This window comes from Rana temporaria, chromosome 8 (genome assembly GCF_905171775.1).
Source record: "Rana temporaria chromosome 8, aRanTem1.1, whole genome shotgun sequence".
Classification (NCBI taxonomy): domain Eukaryota; kingdom Metazoa; phylum Chordata; class Amphibia; order Anura; family Ranidae; genus Rana; species Rana temporaria.
This window is the reverse complement of record NC_053496.1, coordinates 159,655,515-159,678,626: the sequence shown is the minus strand read 5'-3', so window position 1 is coordinate 159,678,626 and position 23,112 is coordinate 159,655,515. Positions and strand designations below refer to the sequence as shown.

Below are 23,112 nucleotides of genomic sequence, written 5' to 3'. Positions count from 1 at the left end.
TTTATATATAATAATGTAAACTACTTTTTATTTATTTTCTTATTTTTCGTGCAATTATTGGGTTCCATTTCTGTTTTTGGCGGTATCTGAGGGCATGCATATTCAAATAAGAACAGTGGCGGCCCGTCCATAGGGGGCGCCCGGACGCCGCCCCCCCCCCCCTCCTGTAGTCATAAAAAAAAAACGGGCCCTTTAAGGCTTTTAAAAATTTGTTTTGCAGCGCCGGGCACAGTGGGGAACAATTGATGTGGGGACAATTGATGTGGGCACAGTGGGGACAATTGATGTGGGCACAGTGGGGACAATTGATGTGGGCACAGTGGGGACAATTGATGTGGGCACAGTGGCGACAATTGATGTGGGCATAGTGGCGACAATTGATGTGGGCAAAGTGGCGACAATTGATGTGGGCACAGTGGGGACAATTGATGTGGGCACAGTGGGGACAATTGATGTGGGCACAGTGGGGACAATTGATGGCATGGCACAGTGGCTGCGTTTGATGGCACAGTGGCTGCATTTGGCATGGCACAGTGGTGACAATTGATGGCACAGTGGTGACAATTGATGGCACAGTGGCGACAATTGATGGTATGGCACAGTGGCTGCATTTGATGGGCACAGTGGCTGCCTTTGATGGGCACAGTGGCTGCCTTTGATGGGCACAGTGGCTGCCTTTGATGGGCACAGTGGCTGCCTTTGATGGGCACAGTGAGGCTGCAATTGTCTTTTTTTTTTCATTTGTTTGCGCCCTTCTAAAAATTTTGAGCATCAGCCGCCACTGAAATAGAATACTTCCAGTCTATGGAGTTACTGGAGGATACTGTGCAGCCCTCAGGCTCCAGCAGCTAGACATCGCTGTTTTCTCTGCCACTTTGGATTTGGCCCAAAGCTAACTGTAGTTAGTTAGCAGTCTCTAACCCTGTCTGTAGTCTCTAAAATAAAAACCTGCCAGGGTTCTTACCTCTCACCACTCTATGGTTAACAAGGCAAAAAACATTTTACTTTAGATACACTTAATCTTGGTGCATATAAATTGTGAACTAAACTTATCTTTTTTGAATTTTGAATAAAAATTATTGAAACAGTCACAAATCAGCCAAAGCACAGTGTAATATAACCACAAGTCCTTATACCCTTGAAAAAGTCACATTGTGACGCAACGCATCGGGAGAAGCTGAGTGACGTCACTTCTCGTTCAGCCGTGACTGGAAGTCCTTTTGTTTGACATGTTTTTTTTTTGCATGCTGCTGGCTCTTGCCATTTTAAACTGTTATGTTGTTTATTTTCAACAATAAACCTAAAAATTTTTAACCAATTACTACACTATGGAGGCTCTTCTTTCCTGTTTATAATACTTTGTATCTAGAGACAATATTGGAATAAAATTGTGGAGCTTCGATCACATGGCAAAATATCCATCTATCCCTTGAGGCTGCAGTGGTTCCTTGCCCTGCTGGGATATTTTCATCGAAGAGAAAGACGGCACACCTCACCGGGATCCAACATCTTGATGCATGACTAGACCCATTGGGGTCTACCCTTGAGGTGAGAGGCTAGAACACACTGGGTGTGGATTGTGGAAGGTTATCTACAGGCTATCATCATATTTTATCCTGCTGATTTGCACTTGAACACTTTTCCCTTCCCTTTCCCCCCTTATACTCATTGTGACTTTTGATGCACATTTCTTATATTCCTATTGGACAATTTTTTGATGTTATCTGATTGCACTTTTGAGATAAGATTTATTTATCTGCATTTGCAATATATATTAGCACTTTATATTATTCCAATATTGGTTACAATATTTAGCGCTGCTTTACTTTACTATATACTATAAAGGGTTAGCTCGGTAGCGGGGTGTGTGACCCCTTGGATGGGTTCACCACACACTGAATTTATACAGACAGGCAGTCGAAAACGGTTGAAAACAAAGATTTTGGTTTATTCTTCCATCTTACTGGAAACAAGTGCAAGCATCCAAACAGCATAAACAAAATCAAACATAAAATAAACCCTGGCCACTTGGGGCGTATATCTTCACCACACAGGAACCTATCTATGGAGTCTGGCACAGCCTAGTGCTGGGCAGACACTGCTGGTCATACAGCAGAAAAACAATAGTCTTTTGATTTTTATCACACAGAAAAATCAATCCTCTCCTCACCTCCTCAGAAGACTTTCAGTACACTGCTCTCCTTACTCACAAAGCCTCAGGATGCAGCAATTCAGTGATAATCCTCTGGATTACTTATAGAGGTCTTAATTGCCTCATTCTGAACAGCTGAAATTTTTCAACGCCTTTTCTGGCTGCTTCTGCAGCCGACGCCTAATAACAATTGGTGTATTGTCTAAACAAGGCAGAAATCCCGTCTGTGACAACACCCACAGATTTGCCTGACTTCCTGTCACAATACGTATATGCAATATATTTACCTCTTGGGTGAGTCCCTTGCCTGCATTTTGACTGGTGTAGGAATATGGGATAGCAACCTAGGAAAGACAAAATATAACAATAGTGTTTTTGTAAAGTATAATTTACTATGTTAAGAACATATAACAACGTTTTTTTGAATACTTTATTTTTTAACGTTGCATGAATATTAATGATTGCTCTTGAGTATTTCATATTTTCTGCTTATAGCCAAAGGCTGGAGTAAGTCTTTCATGCGTTGCCCTTCCATGTGCGCTTTTCTGTGTAGGCCAGTTATAGGTGGGGGCAGTGGTCTTTTGTTTATTACTGATGTAATATTGGTGATGGGACACACTGGGCACCTTTGCTTCCATTGTGCTGGGTGTCCAATGTGCCCCCTGTGCCTTTAAGGAGGATTGGGCTACCTCCAGGCCCACCTGCCCCTTATCTATCCATTAGAATGCATGTGCTCCCACCCAGGGCCGTCTTTAGCACAGGGCAAAAGGGACGGCTGCCCCAGGCCAAGTCATTGTTGTGGGGCCCAAAGCAGCTTCCCCTTGAGCCCGAAAATAGTTAAGTGAATTCAGGAGTTCCCAAGAAAATGTTTGCCCAGGGTCCAATCAATATTAAAGATGGCCCTACTCCCCCGTGGAGACTCTCAAAAATGTACAAGGGTTAGGACTGCAGGTAATACAGGGTGCTATAAAGGGGCCTTGCAGCTTATCCATGCATTTGCAAATGTGTGCTAACTAAACCCGTTTTTAACACATACTGTTCGACATGTTAATTTGGTTGGTAAGCAGACTGGTTGGTGAGTTGAGCTGGGCATTTTCTCTGGTTTTGTCTTTCATGAGTTGCCCTTCCATGTGCTCCTTGCTGAGAATGCCAGTTATAGGTGGGGGCAGGGGCCATCTGTTTGTTTCTGGAGTAAGTTATCCACCTTTATGTGAAGGATATGCTTCAGTTTAAATTCTCCCTGCTCGTTATGCTGTGTGTGTTAGAGGTAAAAAGGATTCATGTGTTACAGGCTGTTGAAATGTTAATGTCCCTCCCCCAGCCAGCCCTATGTTAAAGGGTAATTGATCTATTGTGTTGTGTGAAGAAGCCCTGTGTTTACTGTTTACTATGATTAGAAGGGGCTCATGTTAATTATTCTGATTGCTTCATTGTGGTAATTACCTCTTCTATATGCGGGGCCAAGCTGTCTAGATAACGTATTCTGTTACAACTAGTAATTACCTTCACTGATGTCATTATCTAAAGAAATGTGTTTACAGGGTCGGCTCCGAAGTGTCTGCCTATAATCTGTATGGAAGCCCCCACTGTGAGGGGGGGCGGAGATTGTCATTGTAACAGTTTTGTAATGACATATAAGCTGTGTGTTATACCATTAAAGCTCTCTTGTTCCAGCAGTAAGCTCTGACTCATGTGTGGCTTATTGGGTGATCCCAGGAATATTCCTCCTCGTGGAATATTGGGGTGATTTGCTTTTATGGGAAGAAGGGAATGCTTGACGGGGATATTCTAATACCGTCACACTTTATATAACCATTCTATTTCTATACTGTCAATAATCTGCAATGTAATCTACTATTAGGAATACACACAGCTAAATGAGTCATATACATTAGACCCCCCCCCCCCCTTCCTTTTTAGCTGATAGGGATCGATATTCAATTTAAATCACAAAAGTGAGCAATTGCCATTGGGCTCTGTTATCAGTTTTATTAAAAGAAAAACTATGATAGATATAATATCAAGTTGTCCCAAAACTGTTTTACTATTATTGTTGTTGGATAGTTTTCTTTGTTTTGTTTCTTTTTTTTGTAAATGCAGTCAAGCTGCATTAGCAGTAATAGATGTGTGAGTCTTTTTTTAGTTATTTAAAGTAGTATTTTGGTGCAGATAAAAATGTTCTGTGCTGGCAGCACACTAGAAATCTGGACCAGTAGTCAACACATAAAACGCCCACTGCATGATGCTCCATCATTCACATTCCCGGAGCTGTGCTGTTGATTGGAGCACTGTGCAGGGGGCGTGTCAGACTTCTGGAAATCTAGACCGTTGGGCTCTGTGTTGAGTAGCAGTCCGTATGTCCAGTCTGCTGCCAGCACAAGGTATATTAACCCTAGCTGGAGCACAATAATACAGTCAATATATAAAAAAAAGATATACCGTTGAACCAATGGCACACGGGTCTGTATTCCTGGGTAGGTCGATGTAATATCCTTAAAATGACGATCCTCCCAAAATTTCTTTACCTATTCATATACCGACAACCTACTTTTAACAGGTTCAATCCGCATTTATAGAATTTAAATGGGCTAAGAAGAAGCCGCGGACTTGCACTACCGGACATTCGTACCTACCATCGGGCAGTACACCTAGGGAGGCTTATCGATTGGTGTCGACATCAAGAGACCAAACTCTGGACACAATTGGAGCAGGCCCAAAGCATGGTCCCCCTTAACAGATCTCCCTGGTGTTACATGTCCCTGCCGGCGGAACTCAGGCGTCACCCACTGATTGGCAACACAACTCGTGTTTGTGCTCGACTTATCTCCCAGACCTCTGTATCCTCCCCCAACTCGCTTTTTTATCCCATACTGGGAAACCCCGAATTTACGCAAGGAAGGCAGGACATGGTCTTTTAGAGGCGGGCCTCCACCAGGCCTCCCACTTTAGTACAGGATGGCTCTGGAATACCATCGTGGAACTTTCTAAACCCATCGGGCCGATTTCACTTAGACTTCTTGAGATCCCTTCAGCTAGCCCACTTTCTCCACCCTTTGACGCCCACTGGCGCAAACGACCGATCTCTCACAACGCTGGAAAAACTATGTGACGCCTCAGGAACTATAGCGCACACACTCTCACTGAACTACACTCTTCTAAACACTCCACAGGCAGACTTTGTACCCCCTGGATTACTTAAATTGGAGCGGGAGCTGAACTGTCACTTTAACAAAGCCAAGCGACAGCGTATCCTCAAGTTCACGCACAAGTCCTCGATCTGTGCCAAAATCCAGGAGACCAATTACAAACTACTGTTGAGATGGTACAGAACCCCCGCACTCCTACACAAATTTTTCACGGCAATGTCTGATCTTTGCTGGCGCTGTCAAGCAGATAGGGGGACACTAGTACACATCTTTTGGTCCTGCCCCAGCCTGGGCCGCTTCTGGCGCGTAGTGTGAGAGAAGGCCCAGAAGTTCACGGAACGCACCATACCGGACGATTCTGCATTTTTTCTCCTGCGCGTGTCTAGTGTCCCAGAGAAGGTGTACAAAAAATCTGTGATTAGACATCTACTTGATGCATCCAAGGCCTGCATCCCACTCCACTGGAAGTCCACACTTCCACCAACCATTGCTTCCTGGCTGGCAAAAGTAGAAGAGATAAAACTCATGGAGGACCTTGTCCTTACAGCGCAGAATAGGCAAGAAACATTTACTAAAACTTGTCAGCTCTGGAATATCTTCATATTTTCGGCTAAGGGGCAGGCACTGAGGGAACCCCCCCCGTTGATACACGAAGACACACTCTTCTGCGGATCCCCCCCAGCCTCTATCGGCCGAAGATACAGGTGGCGGTGTTGCGTTTCAGGTGTGCTCCACTGATATTCCATACGCAGGAGACCAAGCCCCCCCCCCCCATTCTCTGACCGCTTCTTATGCTTCTCCTCACTTCTCCTCACTTCTTTTTTTTTCCTCTCTCCTCTCCTCTCTTGATACTTCTTACTCCCACGCTTGGGAGTTCTTTTAAATATCTAGAAAATGTGGGGACCGAGCTCACGGGCCCTGGCATCTTGCATTGCTACAATCTAGCACACATACACCCTCCTCTTTGTAGGAGATTCCCATGCGAACTATGCACACCCAGTATAGCCGAGACACCTGGGCAAATGGCCAGGGACGCAAGAGGCACACTATGATTAGTTGTACCATTGTTACCCATTGTATCGTGTCTTACGGTTAGACGTGTCGTTCATTGGTCATGATGCCATGTACTTAGATTTGTAAAGTGCTATTGTTCTGTGCTGTATATTAATTTGTACCATGCCGGGTCATATGGGCCCTGTCTCTGTTATAAATAAAATAAAATAAAAGATATAAAACATCAGTTGATGTATTGATCTGTAAGCTAACAATATTAAATGATTGAAAACAATTGTACGCTCCTCTAAAGCCGTGCTTGACCAGGTCTGGAATAACAGGGCTGTTTTATTTTAATTTTGGATTAATTAGCCCAACTCTCCCCTGATATACCCTGGAGCACCCGGCGTATGAGTTGCATATTTAGCCAGACATCTGCACAGCCAAGATATTTTGTGAAATGGCTGTTCTTACCATTCATCTCCTTCCACATCCCGGAAACCCTTAGCAAATGGGTTGCTTGCAATCTTTAGCTGTGTTATCTGTGACGATAATAAGAAAACAAGAAAATATATCTTTATCAATTTCCTGTATGCCAGAATTATTGGTACTTGCAAAAAATATAGTTTATAGGACTGGTGTCTTATTTTCGCATTGGGAGCTCCATTGGCAAAATATCCTATAAAAGCTTTGTTGCCAGAGCCATTTTTGTACACTTTGCGCTTAAATTTTTTTTTAGGCCTGAGGATTACGTAAAAAAAACAATTATTATATATTTTTTGAACGCAGACACCCTAAAGAATAAAATAGTGGTCGTTCTAAATTTAAGTCAAAAGATATTAGTGCAACGGTTTAGGAAATTAACATTTTGCACATAAACTCAATATATTACCTAATTTGTTGGTAAAATATAAAAGATGATGTTATGGGGAGAGTAAAAACATAGGGCCAGATTCACAAAAGAGATACGACGGCGTATCTCCTGATACGCCGTCGTATCTCCTGATACGCCGTCGTATCTCTGAGATACGATTGTCGTATATATGCGCCTGATTCATAGATACTCCGTCGGATCTTAGGCTGCAATTCTAGGCCGGCCGCTAGGTGGCGATTCCATTGCAGTCGGCGTAGAATATGCAAATGACTTGTTACGCTGATTCACGAACGTCCGCTTTGCCCGTCGCTCTAAATTTACGTCGTTTCCGTAGAGATACGTCACGTAAAACTAAGCATGCCCTCTAGGTGGCCTAACCAATGTTAAGTATGGCCGTCGTTCCCGCGTCAAATTTTTAAATTTCACGTCGTTTGCGTAAGTCGTCCGTGAATGGCGCTGGACGCCATTTACGTTAACGTCGAAACCAATGACGTCCTTGCGACGTCATTTAGCACAATGCACATCGGGAAATTTTAGGGACGGAGCATGCGCAGTACGTTCGGCGCGGGAACGCGCCTAATTTAAATGGTCCCCGCCCCATTTGAATTAGGCGGGATTGCGCCGGGCGGATTTATGCTACGCCGCCGCAAGTTTACAGGTAAGTGCTTTGTGAATCAAGCACTTACGCTGTAAACTTGCGGCGGTGTAACGTAAATGGGATACGTTACGCCACCACAGCGTAACATATTTCGATGTGAATCTGGCCCATAACGAACATGTTAATCTGTAAAATTGCATGCGCCTGTGAAACGGCATTGAACTTCAGTAACCTAAATTTTCCATAGATGACATAAAACAAAGGAGTGAAGCACAACACCACTAAAAAAAGTAATTGGTTATATGAAAATATGTGAATAGAAAACAAATAATATCAAAATTATGCTTTAAAGTGCTTCATATTCACAAAACCACAATCCTCATAAAAACGCACAATCTTTTGTTTGTAAGTCATAATATACAGAAATACATGAGAGGTATAAATGTGCAATATACTCAAATTGCAAATAACCTGGGGGAAAAAAAACGAAATAAGGGAAAGAAATGAAGAAAAAGTCCACTTCAATAAAATGACCTGCATTAATAATGCATAAAAGCTCCAAATGACTATGACGTGTAATCTGTCCTGCCTAGCTGGTTCTGTCATCATCAAGCCATAACTTGCGCTCATGGCTCTCTGAGCTCTCATGAGCGCTGGTTTTAGTGCTTTTTTCTGTGTTAATCAGTACTTCCGGGTACGATTTTTTCCTGCGGCTCTGGTCTCTCACATTTACACTCTCCTAGGAGATATTTGGTAACCTTTTGAATCAATCATCATTCATTATTTTCATTTATACTACCATTTTTAGCGCTAGTGTTTTTTTTATTTTTTTTATTAAGCCATAACTTGTTGACTGGCTCACTCCCAGTCTTGAGTTGTTATAATGAACCCACTGCTTAGATTTTAAAACGGTGTACAGGTTGTTTAGTAAGTGCGCCAACATCTTCAAGGGCCCCAACTGCTGTCAGAAGAGGAGCAAAAGGTGAAAAAACATAAGAATGTAGTTTGAGCGACAGCTCTGTTGGTGCTATTCAAGATGGTGGTGTCCAGAAGCAGTATCGGGGCTTTTATGATGCCTAGCAGGCTTAAAATGTGGCAAATATACAATGGTCTGGCATCTTTTAAATGTTATCTGAGTTTTTACTATTCAACTTACCCTGTGGTTCTGATAGGCAGTCACAGCTGTGAACTGGGTTTCGGGAAAGACAAAAGAAATAAAATTCTGTTCAGCACGTGCTTCTCCCCCTTGTAGGCGATCGGAGAGCAAGATGTGAAGTCTTGGTTGGTAGCGGTGCATGGAGTTTAGTATGATCTGTACAAAGAAAAGGAATCATTTTTCAGGATAGCTCTACAAAGATCTACTGTAAATTCTTCCTGTTGACTATAAGCATACTGTAGCAGAGGAAAGGGGACTGCAGGACGAGCCAAACTTCAAGGTAAGATAGAATTAGTAGTACCAGCTCCTTTCTCCTTCCAACATTTGCTATTTTTCTATTTATTTTAAAGGGGTTGTAAAGACAAAAATATTTTCCTCTTAAATTAAAGTCTGACAGTAGCTGATAAAGTAAAAAGTAATGTTTTGCATTATAACTAATTTGATACCTGTTGAAATCGAGCTGTTTTATTCACCTCCGTCACTCCTGAATCATTATTCTGACTGACTTCCTGGTTTGCGGTGCGCATTCATTCTTGCTACATCACGGCCTAATGGGAACTACAGTTCCCATTAGGCTTAGCCTCCATGCCTGTGAGGGATAAGAGCATCTTCACGCAGGGCGGTAGTCATAGGGAGGGGGTGAGCACATTCTGCTTTCCTCCATGCAAAACGGCTCAGATGCTGGTGGAAAGCAAGAAGAGGAGAGACAGGAAATGGCATTTTCAAACCTGGATTACTGTATTTTGGAGGTCAAAAGGAAAAAGTAAGTGATATTTAAATGCTCTAGCTTACAGCAATCAATTGATCTGATAAAAAACAAACCTTTAGTGTTCCTTTAAGCCTGCTAGAAAAATAAACTTTGCAAAGGACGTTGTTCACTTTAAGCTCATTTCAAATGACAAAGGATGTTCATGAGGTAGAAATATATTTCTATTGGAGCAAATTGGACTATGCTTTCTAAAGATATTTTTTTGCCTTCTTTTGGATAAACAGTGGGATTAGAGTCCTATATTTTGCAGGTTTTGATTTATTTATTAATTCATTTTTCTATTGGTTGAACCTGATGGACTTGTGTCTCTTAAACCTGACTTATCAGTCAATATATCTGCATGCCTTCACACATGTAAAAAAAGATTTGCAGTATAACCACTTCCTGTTTCCAATTAACATTATTAAATAGACTGCTCAGTCTCAGAAAGAATTGTAATGCAAGTTTTCTGCAGTTGAAGAGGTATTATACTTGCCTCTCTGGTGGCGTTCTATTGTTTGACAGTTAGCATTCAACTCTTCTTGGAGTGCAACTCCACCCTTGGACCCAGCCAGCATTTGACTCTTCCTGGAGTGTAGTTCCATTCTCTATCCTCGTCAGCATGTGACTTTCCTGAAATGTGATTCCATTCTCTGACACCTTCAGTGTTCGACTCTTCTTGGAGTGTAGTTCCATCCTCTAGCCTTATCAGAATTCAACTCTTCCTTGAGCGTGGGTCCATTCTATGATAGGTCAGCATTCCACTCTTCCTGGAGTGTAGTTCCATCTTCTGGCCCTATCAGTATTTGCCTCTTCCCGAAGTGTGGTTCCATTCTCTGACCCCATTAACATGCAACTTATCCTGGAGTGTGGTTTCATCCTCTGTTCCAGTCAGCATTTGACTCTTCCTAGAGTGTAGTTTCATCCTCTGGCCCCATCAGCATTCAACTCTTCCTGGAGTGTGGTTTCATCCTCTGTTTCAGTCAGCATTTGACTCTTCCTAGAGTGTAGTTTCATCCTCTGGCCCCATCAGCATTCAACTCTTCCTGGAGTGTGGTTCCATCCTCTGACACAGTCAGCATTTAACACTTCATGGAGGGTGGTTCCATCATCTGTCGTAAAATTAAACTCTTCCTGGAGTGTGGTTCCAGCCTCTTATCTCATCAGCATTAGACTAGTCCTGGAATGTGGTTCCATCCTCTGATCCCATCAGCATTTGACTCATCCGGGAGTGTGGTTTAAATCTTTGACCCAGTCAGCATTCAACTTTTCCTGGAGTGTGGTACCATCCTCTGACCCCATCCTTTAGTGAGGTGGGGGTCATTGGAGGGCACGGGCATCTGGCACTGCTAGAAACCGAATGCTACAGAATCTTATGTAGGTTGCAGTGCTGGAACAGATGGATGGTGGGAGACATGGGCCACTAGAAAGGAGAATATGCAGTGTAGCGCTACCCCCTCAGGAGCCACTGGTTGTTGTTGGGATCGGCATATTAAGTTACCTCTTACCGTTGTCTAGGGGTGAAGTTGATGAGTAGATTAAGGTAATGAAGGTATTCTGAATGCTTTCTTCTCGGCCCAATATGACCAACATCAACATGAGGTAGAGAGAAAAGGTTGATGAAGCAATAGAGAACTTTTCAGTATCAGGCCTGGATATGAGAAAGAGCAATCCTGCTCTCAGTAGTAGTAGATACGGTTCGTCACCACTCTAGCCAGAGTGGGTGAAGTGCCTCCGGACAAACTCCTGCCACGAGCCTGACAGCCAAAGCGCCACTTTAAGGTTGCTGGGAGGAACAGACCTCTGCCACAGGCCTAGTACTTGGATGAGATAAATGGATTGAGCGAATCCTCCCAGTAGATTAGATTAGGGTCACCAGGTGACAGTTGAAGTGTACCTGTCAATGTCCCGGTCACCAGATCCCCGATGGTTCGTTCAAGCCCCTCAGATAACCTGCCTCTAGGTTCTCCTTGAGCCGATCCCCCACCGTTCAGCACATAGATTGGGATCTCTTCAATAGAGCCAGGGACCCAGCGAGTCACTGGGGCCCCTTTCAGCAACATGGAGCTCCGCGTAGCATGCGACCCCGGCCTGGTAGGCCATATTGCCGGGGTCCGTTGGATGTGCACACCCTAAAGGTGGGTGCCGCACCTGGAACCTGGAACCCGCGAAGAACCAACAAAAATGGTGGCTGCCAGAGATATACTCTCCCCCAGCATGCCCCGCGAGGGAAAACTCCTCTAATTGGCTGCTGGGGAAAAGCGGCTCTGCCAGAACCCCTCTAGCGCCAACTGTCGCCCAGGGGTGGGATCGGCACCCCTGGAGCGCAGACTGACCTACAGGACAGTTCAGGAATGACAGCAGCCCAAATTTAACAAATTATGAATGGGAGCAAAATAACTCTCCCATTCCCCACTAACTTTAGCGTAGTGCCCATACTGAAAGTAAGGGGGCGCCATATACAGTAAGTGCTATTGCAGGAGACTTAAATTAAGATTCTTTTTAGAGACTGAAAGCTGAGTTTTTTAAAAACAGTCACTGATCGCTCAACAAGTATGAAGCCAGTGAAGTCCCAGCTTACATACTTGTTCTGGGCAAATAGCTTTCTTATTAATAAAGCAAGGACCAGTCTGATAATTATAAAGCATGGACACTCAAAATACAGTTCAATAGCTCCCTTATTTCCATCCTGACAGGTTCCTATGAAATAATTTCTGATGAAAGAGAGACCACGATGGACCGCTGGTCACAGATAAAATTAGGGGCCTCACATGTCCTCTCATGTCCTGTACATTGTTGGTCAGTTTGAGTCGATCAAAGGAGACAGTCTGCCTCATCCAGTGAGAACCTCTCGCAGGTGAATCTGGGTGAAAGTGGAGGCGGCCAGGCGGTGCAGGATCTGCAGTTCCCGAAACAAGCCAAGAGGAGGAGTGAAATGCATACCTGGAAAATTAAAAATAAGGTGAAAGGCACACATGGTTTACAAAAGAATGCAGACCTGGAAATTTAAGATATTGTTTTAAAAAAGCTAGCTGGCAAAATTTACAGCATGGCCTCTTTTCCTTGCACTGTGTGGGCAAAGTTCAATTTAAAACCTAGTTAGACCCTAGCATAAAACTCCTGATAATAGTTGCCTTATACCTTTCATTTATGTGATAAGGCTGCCCAAAAGTATAGTAAAAAAATCTACACCGCATCAAACTGCATGAAAATAGTGTGTCTCTCTGTACACACCCTGTGTATTAGTGTCATGACTCTGCAGTAATACTTTCATGCCCTGTCTGTCTCTTACCTGGTCTGTGTATCTGCCTTAAGGTCTGCACTCTCACATTTGCATGGTTAAGTTACCTTTCCTCAATGTGGCTCCACCCCAGCATCAGCAGGAACCACTATTTTACACTGTGTTCTCCAAGCCTGCCTTGCCAAGCAATATTGTGTGTTTGGTTTCCTGTCTCCTGCTTGCTGTGTGCTCTACATCTGTCTCATTACCGATCTTGGCTTGTTCTTTGACTATCCCTGCCTGCTTGTTACCCTCGGCCTTTGGCGTGTTCTCTGTCTATCCTTGTCTTCTAGTTGCCCTGACCTTTGGGTTATCTTCTGACTATCCCTTGTCCTGGGCTGCTGCTTCCTCTCTATACTCCTGTAGCCTACCATGAGCTGGGAGAGTCTGGGGGCTGCGACCTGGAGCCAGTTGCAGCGCAGTACATCCTCACCAGGTAGGAAGGCTGCCGCTCCAGGTGAGCACACTAGAACAATCAATGTCCACTCAGAAACCAATGGGTGCAGGCAATGCACGGGATATGCAAAAGAGTAAAGATATGGACAGCCGCACTCCAATTTCTTAAAAAGACGTGCCCTTTATTGGGTAAAGGAAAAATGCACTACAGGTATCAGCACACAGTGGGAAAAACAGCTGACGCGTTTCGCATTGGATATCAGCTATGACTAAGCATTGATATCCAATGCGAAACGTGTCAGCTGTTTTTCCCACTGTGTGCTGATACCTGTAGTGCATTTTTCCTTTACCCAATAAAGGGCACGTCTTTTTAAGAAATTGGAGTGCGGCTGTCCATATCTTTCCTCTTTTGCATAGTACATCCTCCCCACTAGAGGCTCTGGTGAACACCTGCTGGCTCTTAGACTCTGCACCCTGGGGAATCTTATGCTCTAGCTCTCATTGGGATCCGTGTTGGTGCTCCAGTGGACCTGTCTTCCAGAACCACCCAGAGTTTCATCCACAGCAGTTAGTCGTAGGGTCCACTACCTTAGTTGTGCACTCCTGAATTCAACGGTGTGTATCTGTCACCTGACATGACATAGAGCCAGAGTCCTCTGCTCATCATATACAGTAGGTGGGGGGCAGCAGCAATAATTCACACAGTCAGGTGGAAATAAGTAATGCAGTAACAGTTCACAACAAACCAAGTGGGAATCCTCATGGTTTTCAACAGCAGTGAGAGAGCAGGTCTCAGATGAACTGACAGTGACTGTTAAAAGGGCAGAATGTGGCCTGGCTGTCTCATGCCCAAGCAGGAGGCTGTCGCGTACCCAAGCGGGAGGATGTCAGAGGAGTTGCAACCCTACACTTTCCCTTGTCAGGAACCTTTCCCTACCACTAGTACTGTCCTTAACAGATGGAATATCTTTTCCTACGCAACTTACTCACATAAAGCACGCCAAACCTGGAACCCGGAGCCTTAAATGGGCTCTACATGAGCCAAGATGGCTACCAGAGTCACATCAGCGGCAGCATCCAATCTGGAGAGCTTCCCCAGTGACCCAGGAAACCATAGAGGTTCCTCTTGTGTCCTCTCCAGCTGCAAGGCCACTGTGGGTGAGCCCCACCTGCAGTGCAGAAAGTTTACTGCACCTGCCTACAAACAGGTGGCATGAGCTTTGATAAGTGAAGGGCTCTAGCTCTAACTCACAATAAGGGACGTTGCTTACACACAGAACACAGCAGTCCAGCTCTGCTGCATAATGGCAAGGGATAGGCTTTTAAATATACAGTGCCTTGAAAAAGTATTCAAACCCCTTGATATTTTACAGGTTTTGTCATGTTACAACCAAAAACGTAAATGTATCTTATTGGGATTTTCTGTGATAGACCAACTCAAAGTCGCACATTATTGTGAAGCGGAAGGAAAATGATCTTCAATTTTTTTTACAAAAAAATATTTGAAAAAAAATGTGGCGTGCATTTGTATTCAGCCCCTGAGTCAATAATTTGTAGAACCATCTTTCGCTGTAATTTACAGCTGCAGGTCTTTTTTGGGGATGTCTCTACCAGCTTTGCACATCTAGAGAGTAACATTTTTGCCCATTCTTCTTTGCAAAATATCTCAAGCTCTGTCAGATTGGATGGAGAGCGTCTATGAACAGCAATTTTCAAGTCTTGCCACAGATTCTCAATCGGATTTAAGTCTGGACTTTGACTAGGCCATTCGAACACATGAATATTCTTTACAACACATGAATATTCACATGAACACATGAATATTCTTGTATGTTTAGGTTCGTTGTCCTGCTGGAAGGTGAACCTCTGCCTCAGTCTCAAGTCTTTTGCAGACTCCAACAGGTTTTCTTCTAAGATTGCCCTGTATTTGGCTCCATCCATCTTCCCATCAACTCTAACCAGCTTTCCTCTCTATGCTGAAGAAAAGCATCCCCACAACATGATGCTGCCACCACCATGTTTCACAGTGGGGGTGGTGTGTTCAGGGTGATGTACTGTGTTAGTTTTCTGATGCACATAGCTTTTTGCTTTTAGGCCAAAAGTTACATTTTGGTCTTACCTGACCAGAGTACCTTCTTCCACATGTTTGCTGTGTCCCCCACATGGTGTCTCGTGAAATGCAAACAGGACTTCTTATGGCTTTCTTTCAACAATGGCTTCCTTCCTGCCACTCTTCCATAAAGGTCAGATTTGTGGAGAGAACGACTAATAGTTGTCCTGTGGACAGATTCTCCCACCTGAGTGTGGATCTCTGCAGCTCCTCCAGAGTTACCATGGGCCTCTTGGCTGCTTCTATGATTAATTCTGTCCTTGCCTGGCCTGTCAGTTTAGGTGGACGAATATGTCTTGGTAGGTTTGCAGCTGTGTCATACTCTTTAAATTTTCAGATGATGGATTAAACAGAGCCGTGTGAGATGTTTAAAGCTTGGGATATTTTTTATAACCTAACCCTGCTTTAAACTTCTCCACAACTTTATCCCTGACATGTCCGGTGTGTTCCTTGTCCTTCATGATGCTATTTTTTCACTAAGAGTCTCTAACAAACCTCTGAGGGCTTCACAGAACAGCCGTATTTATACTGAGATTTAATTACACACAGGTGAACTCTATTTACTGATTAGGTGACTTCTGAAGGCAATTGATTCCACTAGATTTTAGTTAGGCGTATCAGTATAAAGGGGGCTGAATACAAATGCACGCCACACTTTTCAGATATTTATTTGTACAAAAAATTGAAAACCATTTATCATTTTCCTTCCGATCCACAATTATGTTCCACTTTATGTTGGTCTATTACATAAAATCCTAATAAAATACATTTACGTTTGGTTGTAACATGACAAAATGTGGAAAATTTCAAGGGGTGTGAATACTTTTTCAAGGCACTGTAGCTATTGGCCATAGTAACACTGTGGGGTTCTTGACTTTACCAGGGTAGCGCAGATGAGAGAAGTTTGCATCTAAGAATTATTACCATATTTATCGGCGTATACCGCGCACTTTTTTGCCCTGAAAATCAGGGCAAAATCGTGGGTGCGCGGTATACGCCGATACCCGCTCCGAGTTTGAATACTGCGCCGACATATACCGAGCGCAGTACACTCGTGTATTGTCGGGCAGTCTCGGGTCCTCTCGCGCTGACGTCCTGGACGTACAGGACGTCAGCGCGAGAGTTGCCGAGCCTGCCCGACAATACACGAGTGTACTGCGCTCTGTATATGTCGGCGCAGTATTCAAACTCGGCACGGGAAACGAGCGGGGAGGACGCGAGGACGCCGCAGGAGGACGCCGGACCCGACGAAGAGGACACCCGAAGCCGCAGCCGGACCCGACGAAGAGGACACCCGAAGCCGCAGAAGGACGCCGGACCCGAGAAAGAGGACACCCGAAGCCGCAGACGGACACCGGACCCGACGAGGCCGCCGATGGACGCCGCGCAAGACACCAAAACTGTAAGTACAAAAAACTTTTTTCCACAGGATTCGGGGCAACTTTAGGGGTGCGCGGTATACGCGGGAGCGCGTTATACCGCGATAAATACGGTAACTAAATGAATTTCTATGGTCTACTCATTGATCTGTTTACCTGTATCTTTTGTCACCCACTGGCAAGAAATCCAGAACAAGGGAATATTCAGAGGTAGGATCCATCCCCCAAATGCGAATCTGGAAAAGTGGGAACATCCGCCTTAACATATCGGAGAAATATAAAAAAAAGAAAAAAAAAAGGCAGATTATTTCTGAAATTCAGGAATACATCTTAAAATTAAAGTGAACATCAACAAAATTGTAAGGATGAAATAGTCTGCATTACAAAAAATCTTGGCTCAAACTTGTATTGCATACACACGGTCACACCAAATTTGGACCGTCAAGAACGCGGTGACGTATAACACTACAACGAGCTGAGAAAAAGTTCAATGATTCCGAGCATGCATCGAATTGATTCAGAGCATGCATGTTTTTTTTGCATACAGACATTCGGAATTTCCTACAAGAACTTTTCTTGTCGAAAAAATTTGAGAACCAGCTCTCAAATATTTCTTGGCGGAAATTCAGACAGAAAAATTCCGGTGGAGCCTACACACGGTCGGAATTTCCGACCAAAAACTCACATCGGACTTTTCTTGTCGGAATTTACAATCATGTGTACGCGGCATTAGTGTATATCAATGAAAGAGACCCTGTCATACCTCTGTAGATAAGTTAGGCATTCAACACTTCTTCTCTTACAGGGACACAGGCATCCTGAACAGAAGTATTAGACCCGCTTCTCCAGCAGCCCGTTTCTCATACAGCGCCTCGGTTTTTGGTGCTGCAATGACTGTAGGCGCATTTGGCCTTCCACACTTGCAGAAGTCTTGGGATTCACATTTACACATTGCATTTCATGTAACGTCTCACGAACAATTTTGCACTAAATACAATTGTGCTTCTTTCCCAGTTAACTCTCATCCGTTACTTCCTTCCCAAACCTTTTTCCTGAAGAGTCTCTCACTCGAAGTTCAACTATAGTTACTTCCTTCTTTCTAATTAGCCTGTGACTTCCTGTTAAGCTGCTGGGCGGCCTATTTAAGCTCCTAGCACTAACCAGGAAGTGTTCCTTTATTTTGGCTGACACAACGCCTCTGTCGGTTTGGTATCCAGACACACCTGCTTGGAACTAAAGCTTCCTGACCTGGACCAGGAATCTCCACTGCCTGCTGGACCCTTGGAGCCTGACCTTATGTCTGCATCATTAACTTCAGTATCGCAAGTACCCTGATGTTGTTATGCATTGCTATCCTGTGAACTGCCCTGCCTCGGCTACTTCTGCATTTAACTAGTATCAGTTCTACCTGGACTTTATACTTATTTGTTTGAGTTTTCACTGGCGCCTATGAAGGAATATGCGCCATGTTTCTTGACTGAGACTGTGATGGTAGGATTCCAATCTCTCTGCACACAAGAGAGTGAAACCTGGGTCCGAAACTGAGTAGTCTCCGCAGTTGAGATCCTAACTCTCAAATAATATCCGGCGTAACGTTACATTTCATTCCTCGGACCCCAAGGTCACTTCTGAATCCTCTAGTGGCTTAGGCATCCAAGGAAATCTAACACCCTCTTACTGTGGTGTAGACTGCTAAGTAAATTTATCTACTGTAGCTCCTCTGTAATCAGTGGAGCAGGGGTTGTTTGTTAAGGGCTGCTCGGTGTCTCAGAGGCTGCTGCTCTGTTTATTTCCCACTGTATTTTAGAAGATTCTAGAACTATAGTGGGAGGAACAACAGAGCAGCCAGCCTGCATATTTGTGGAACTCAACCAATCCCTGGAGAGGTGAGCCCAGTAGGTGGTTGGAAAGCTAATAAATAGTCTGAGGCAGCAGCTGCAGAGTTCCTGGATGCAGTACTGCTGAAGGAGATCCCTGTGTCAAGGTCAAAGTTAGGCTGGGGGGGGGGGGGGTATTTGCAAGCTTAAATCATAGAATTAAGTTTGATCTGCAGAACCTCACTGGAGAGTGCCAGGAGGAAATTAGTGGGAAAGAGTCCAGATGTCCTATTGTGGTGTGAGTCTGCAACTCCTTCACTGAGAGGAGCCTGGCGGATGTCGGAAGGAAGGAGACGATGATCCTGTGGCTGTGTGAGTAATGACTCCGCTACTGGAGAGTCTGTGACTGTGTATCCAGTGGAAAGAAATGAAGGCACTGGGCTAGATAGCCCTGCGTAATGTTGTGCGGGCGTAACGTATCTCCGATACGTTACGCCACCGTAAATTAGGGCGCAAATTCTGTATTCAGAAAGAACTTGCGCCCTAAGTTAGGGTGGCGTAACGTATGTGCTCTGGCGTAAGCCCGCCTAATTCAAATTTGGATGATGTGGACGTGTTTTATCCAAATTTAGTGTGACCCCACGTATTTGAAATTTTTAACAAACGGCGCATGCGCTGTTCGTAAAAAAAAATCCAAGTACGCATGCTCGAAATTCCGAAGCAAATCGTCAATGCTTTAGACGTGAACATAACTTACGTACAGCCCTATTCGCGAACGACTTACACAAACGACGTAAAGATTTCAAAATTTGACGCGGGAACAACATCCATACTTAACATTGCGTACGCCTCATATAGCAGGAGCAACCTTACGCCGGAAAAAGCCTAACGTAAACGATATAAAAAAATGCGCCAGGCGTACGTACGTTTGTGAATCGGCGTATCTACCTAATTAGCATATTCCTCGCGTAAATCGACGGAAGCGCCACCTAGCGGCCAGCGTAAAATTGCAACTAAGATAAGACGGCGTAAGAGACTTACGGCGGTCGGATCTTAGTCAAATTATGCGTAACTGATTCTAAGAATCAGGCGCATAGATACGACCCCGCACACTCAGAGATACGACGGCGTATCTAGAGATACGCCGTCGTATCTCGTACCTTAATCTAGCCCACTGTGTTTCTGATTATTAGTTTCATGCCTCCCCAGCTAATCAGATCCCTCTTATCCCTGCCAATCATCTCCCCTTGCTGATCTATCATAGATCCCCTCTCCAGCAAATTTCTCACCTCCATTGCACATCATGTCTCAAGCAGATCTCTTATCTCCTAGACAGAACCTCCCCGGCAGATCTCTTAAGCCGCGTACACGCGACCATTTTTAATGTCCTAGAAAAAACAATGTTTTTCTCAACGTGATTCTTGTCAAGCCTGCCTTGCCTACACACGATCGTGAAAAACAATGCTCGAGCAAAACGCGGTGACATACAACATGTACGACGGCATTATAAAGGGGAAGTTCAATTTAGATAGCGCCACCCTTGGGGCTGCTTTTGACGATTTTGTATTAGTAAAAGTTTGGTGAGAGACGATTCGCACTTTTCAGTCTTCCTGCTTTTCAGTCTGTTACAGCGTGACGAATGTGCTATTTACATTACAAACGCTATTTTTACCAGAACGAGCGCTCCCATCTCATAACTTGCTTCTGAGCATACGCATTTTTTTCCCGTCGTTAAAGCCTACGCATGACCGCTTTTCACGACGTGAAAAACGACAACGTGAAAAACGACGAGAAAAATTAGAGCATGGTCTAAATTTTTAATGGTCATTTTTCACGTTGAGAAAAATGCTCTGGAGCCCACACACGATCGTTTTTAATGACCATTTAAAAAAATGGCATTTTCCACGTCACGAAAAACGGTTGTGTATAACTTTCATGACAGGTTAGCTACCAAACAGACCACTCACCTCCATTTTAGATCAGTACTCCAGCAGGTTCCACACCTGCATGGCAGATCACCTCCCCAACAGATCCCTCACCTCCCCCCCACTCCACACCATTCAGAGGCTCCGCTGTTGCCATTCTGACCTTTAAAAAAACTGCATCATTCCCTGCCACGTCTAGACAGGAATGTAACAGAGTTTACACTATGGTAGCTTCTTTAAAGGGGAAAAGTAAGGGGCACTCCTCTTCCCCCTCTGGGTGAAGATAATCAAGGGGCTATGGTCCAGAACAAGTTGGGAGTTCTGCTGGAATCGGAGTTGCTCATCCGGCAGAATTTGCTTTTTCTAGGCATATGGGAGATCCAGGAGATTGGCCATCCTTCTCCAGCTGACCTCCGTGAGAGCTCTGCACTGAAATGCATATACCGTATTTTCCGGCGTATAAGACGACTTTCTAACCCCTTAAAATCTTCTTAAAAGTCGGGGGTCGTCTTATACGCCGGTACCCTAACATCTTACCTTACCAGAATCGCGGCCGTACGATTTTTCAAAAGCCGCGCCTCCGACGTCTTCTGTTCCGTGATAGGCGGAAACAATCAGCTTCCCAGGAGGCACTGTGTTCAGTGTCCGCCTATCACGGAGGGCCTCTCGTCCTGTGTTTAGTGTCCGCCTATCACGGAGGCCCTCTCGTCCTCGGCTTTTGAAAAATCGTACGGCCGCGATTCTGGTAAGGTAAGATGTTAGGTTACACGGCCGCGATTCGCATGGGATAAGGTAAGGGCACGGTCTGGTCATGTAATGGGGCAGGTCTGGTCATGTAATGGGGCACAGTCTGGTCATGTAATGGGGCAGGTCTGGCATGTAATGGGGCACAGTCTGGTCATGTAATGGGGCAGGTCTGGCATGTAATGGGGCACAGTCTGGTCATGTAATGGGGCAGGTCTGGTCATGTAACGAGGCAGGTCTGGTCATGTAATGGGGCACAGTCTGGCATGTAATGGGGGCACAGTCTGGCATGTAATGGGGCACAGTCTGGCATGTAATGGGGCACAGTCTGGCATGTAATGGGGCACAGTCTGGCATGTAGTGGCATAGTCTGGCATGTAATGGTGGCACCGTGAGGCGAGGCATGACTAGTAGGAAAGGGGGTAGTCTTATACGGTGAGTATATCCCAAAACCAACATTTTGGCTGGAAAATTAGGGGGTCGTCTTATACGCCGAGTCGTCTTATACGCCGGAAAATACGGTACTCAACCTTGTGGTGTGAACAAGGCACATAGAAAGCCATTGTTTTGAAGTGACCTATGTTGATCCAGTACAGAAAAAATGCATGTCACTGCAGGTGGGGTGAATGAGTCTTCACTGCAGCATGTTTATAAACATTCCAGGCCATTCCAGAGATTTCACTTATTCTGGTAGGGAACCAGCAATTGCATTAGGATTCTGGCATTGCCCGGTCATTTATGGCCAGGTCTTGGGTATGGACATCTTGTGGTGCAAAGGTACTGCAGGGGACAGTTTTGGATTGAAGGTGAGTATTGCAGGATGAGCTCTTTTTTTCTTCTTCCTGCTTTAATTTATTATTGTTTTTATTTTATATTTAAAACATCGTGGGGCAGATCCACAGTGAGAGTACGCCGGCGTATCTACTGATACGCCGGCGTACTTTCAAAATTCCCGCGTCGTATCTTTAGTTTGAATCCTCAAACCAAGATACGACGGCATCTGGGTTCGATCTGACAGGCGTACGGCTTCGTACGCCTTCGGATCGTAGATGCAATACTTCGGCGCGCGCTGGGTGGAGTTCGCGTCGTTTTCCGCGTCGGGTATGCAAATTAGCTATTTCCGACGATCCACGAACGTACGCGCGGCCGTCGCATTCTCTTACGTCGTCTCTAGTCGGCTTTTTCCGGCGTACAGTTAAAGCTGCTATTTTGCGGCGTATAGATAGACTTGCCATGTTAAGTATGGCCGTCGTTCCCGCGTCGAAATTTTAATTTTTTTTTTCCGTAAGTCGTCCGTGAATAGGGATGGACGTAATTCACGTCCAAGTTAAAAAAATGACGTCGTTGCGACGTCATTTAGCACAATGCACGGCGGGAAATTTAGAAACGGAGCATGCGCAGTTCATTCGGCGCGGGGACGCGCTTCATTTAAATGAATCGCGCCCCCTACCCGCCGATTTGAATTACGCGCCGAGAGATACACTACGCCGCCTTAACTTACGGCGCAAATTCTTTGTGGATTCCAATAATTCAAAAGTAAGTTACCGCGGCGTAGCGTATCTCTGATACGCTGCGCCTATCTAAATGTATGTGAATCTGGCCCCTTGTCTGAAGTTAGGTTTTAATGAAAAGCTGCTCACATGCATATTGACCCATGCCTAATCTGGCCATACATGGTTAGAAAATCATTCGAAAAAGCGTTCAACTTTCATGTTAGTAGGCTAATTTTAAATTCTCAAAATGCACATTTTAATGCCAAAAAAATAACTAACATGCCAGATTTTTTTAAAGCTG

At 44.6% G+C, this 23,112-nt stretch overlaps 1 protein-coding gene across 1 annotated transcript in view; it reads right to left on the bottom strand.

Moving 5' to 3' along the window:
- LOC120910458 (T-box transcription factor TBX1-like) overlaps positions 1–23,112 on the bottom strand; it is a 36,839-nt gene that overhangs the window by 7,727 nt on the left and 6,000 nt on the right. Inside the window, exons 2-6 of the mRNA XM_040322216.1 lie at positions 16,989–17,090; positions 12,439–12,610; positions 8,920–9,075; positions 6,766–6,833; positions 2,440–2,496 (exon numbers count right to left, since the gene is read on the bottom strand). Coding sequence (XP_040178150.1) covers positions 2,440–2,496; positions 6,766–6,833; positions 8,920–9,075; positions 12,439–12,610; positions 16,989–17,090 — 555 coding nt within the window. The remainder of the gene's footprint in view (positions 1–2,439; positions 2,497–6,765; positions 6,834–8,919; positions 9,076–12,438; positions 12,611–16,988; positions 17,091–23,112) is intronic.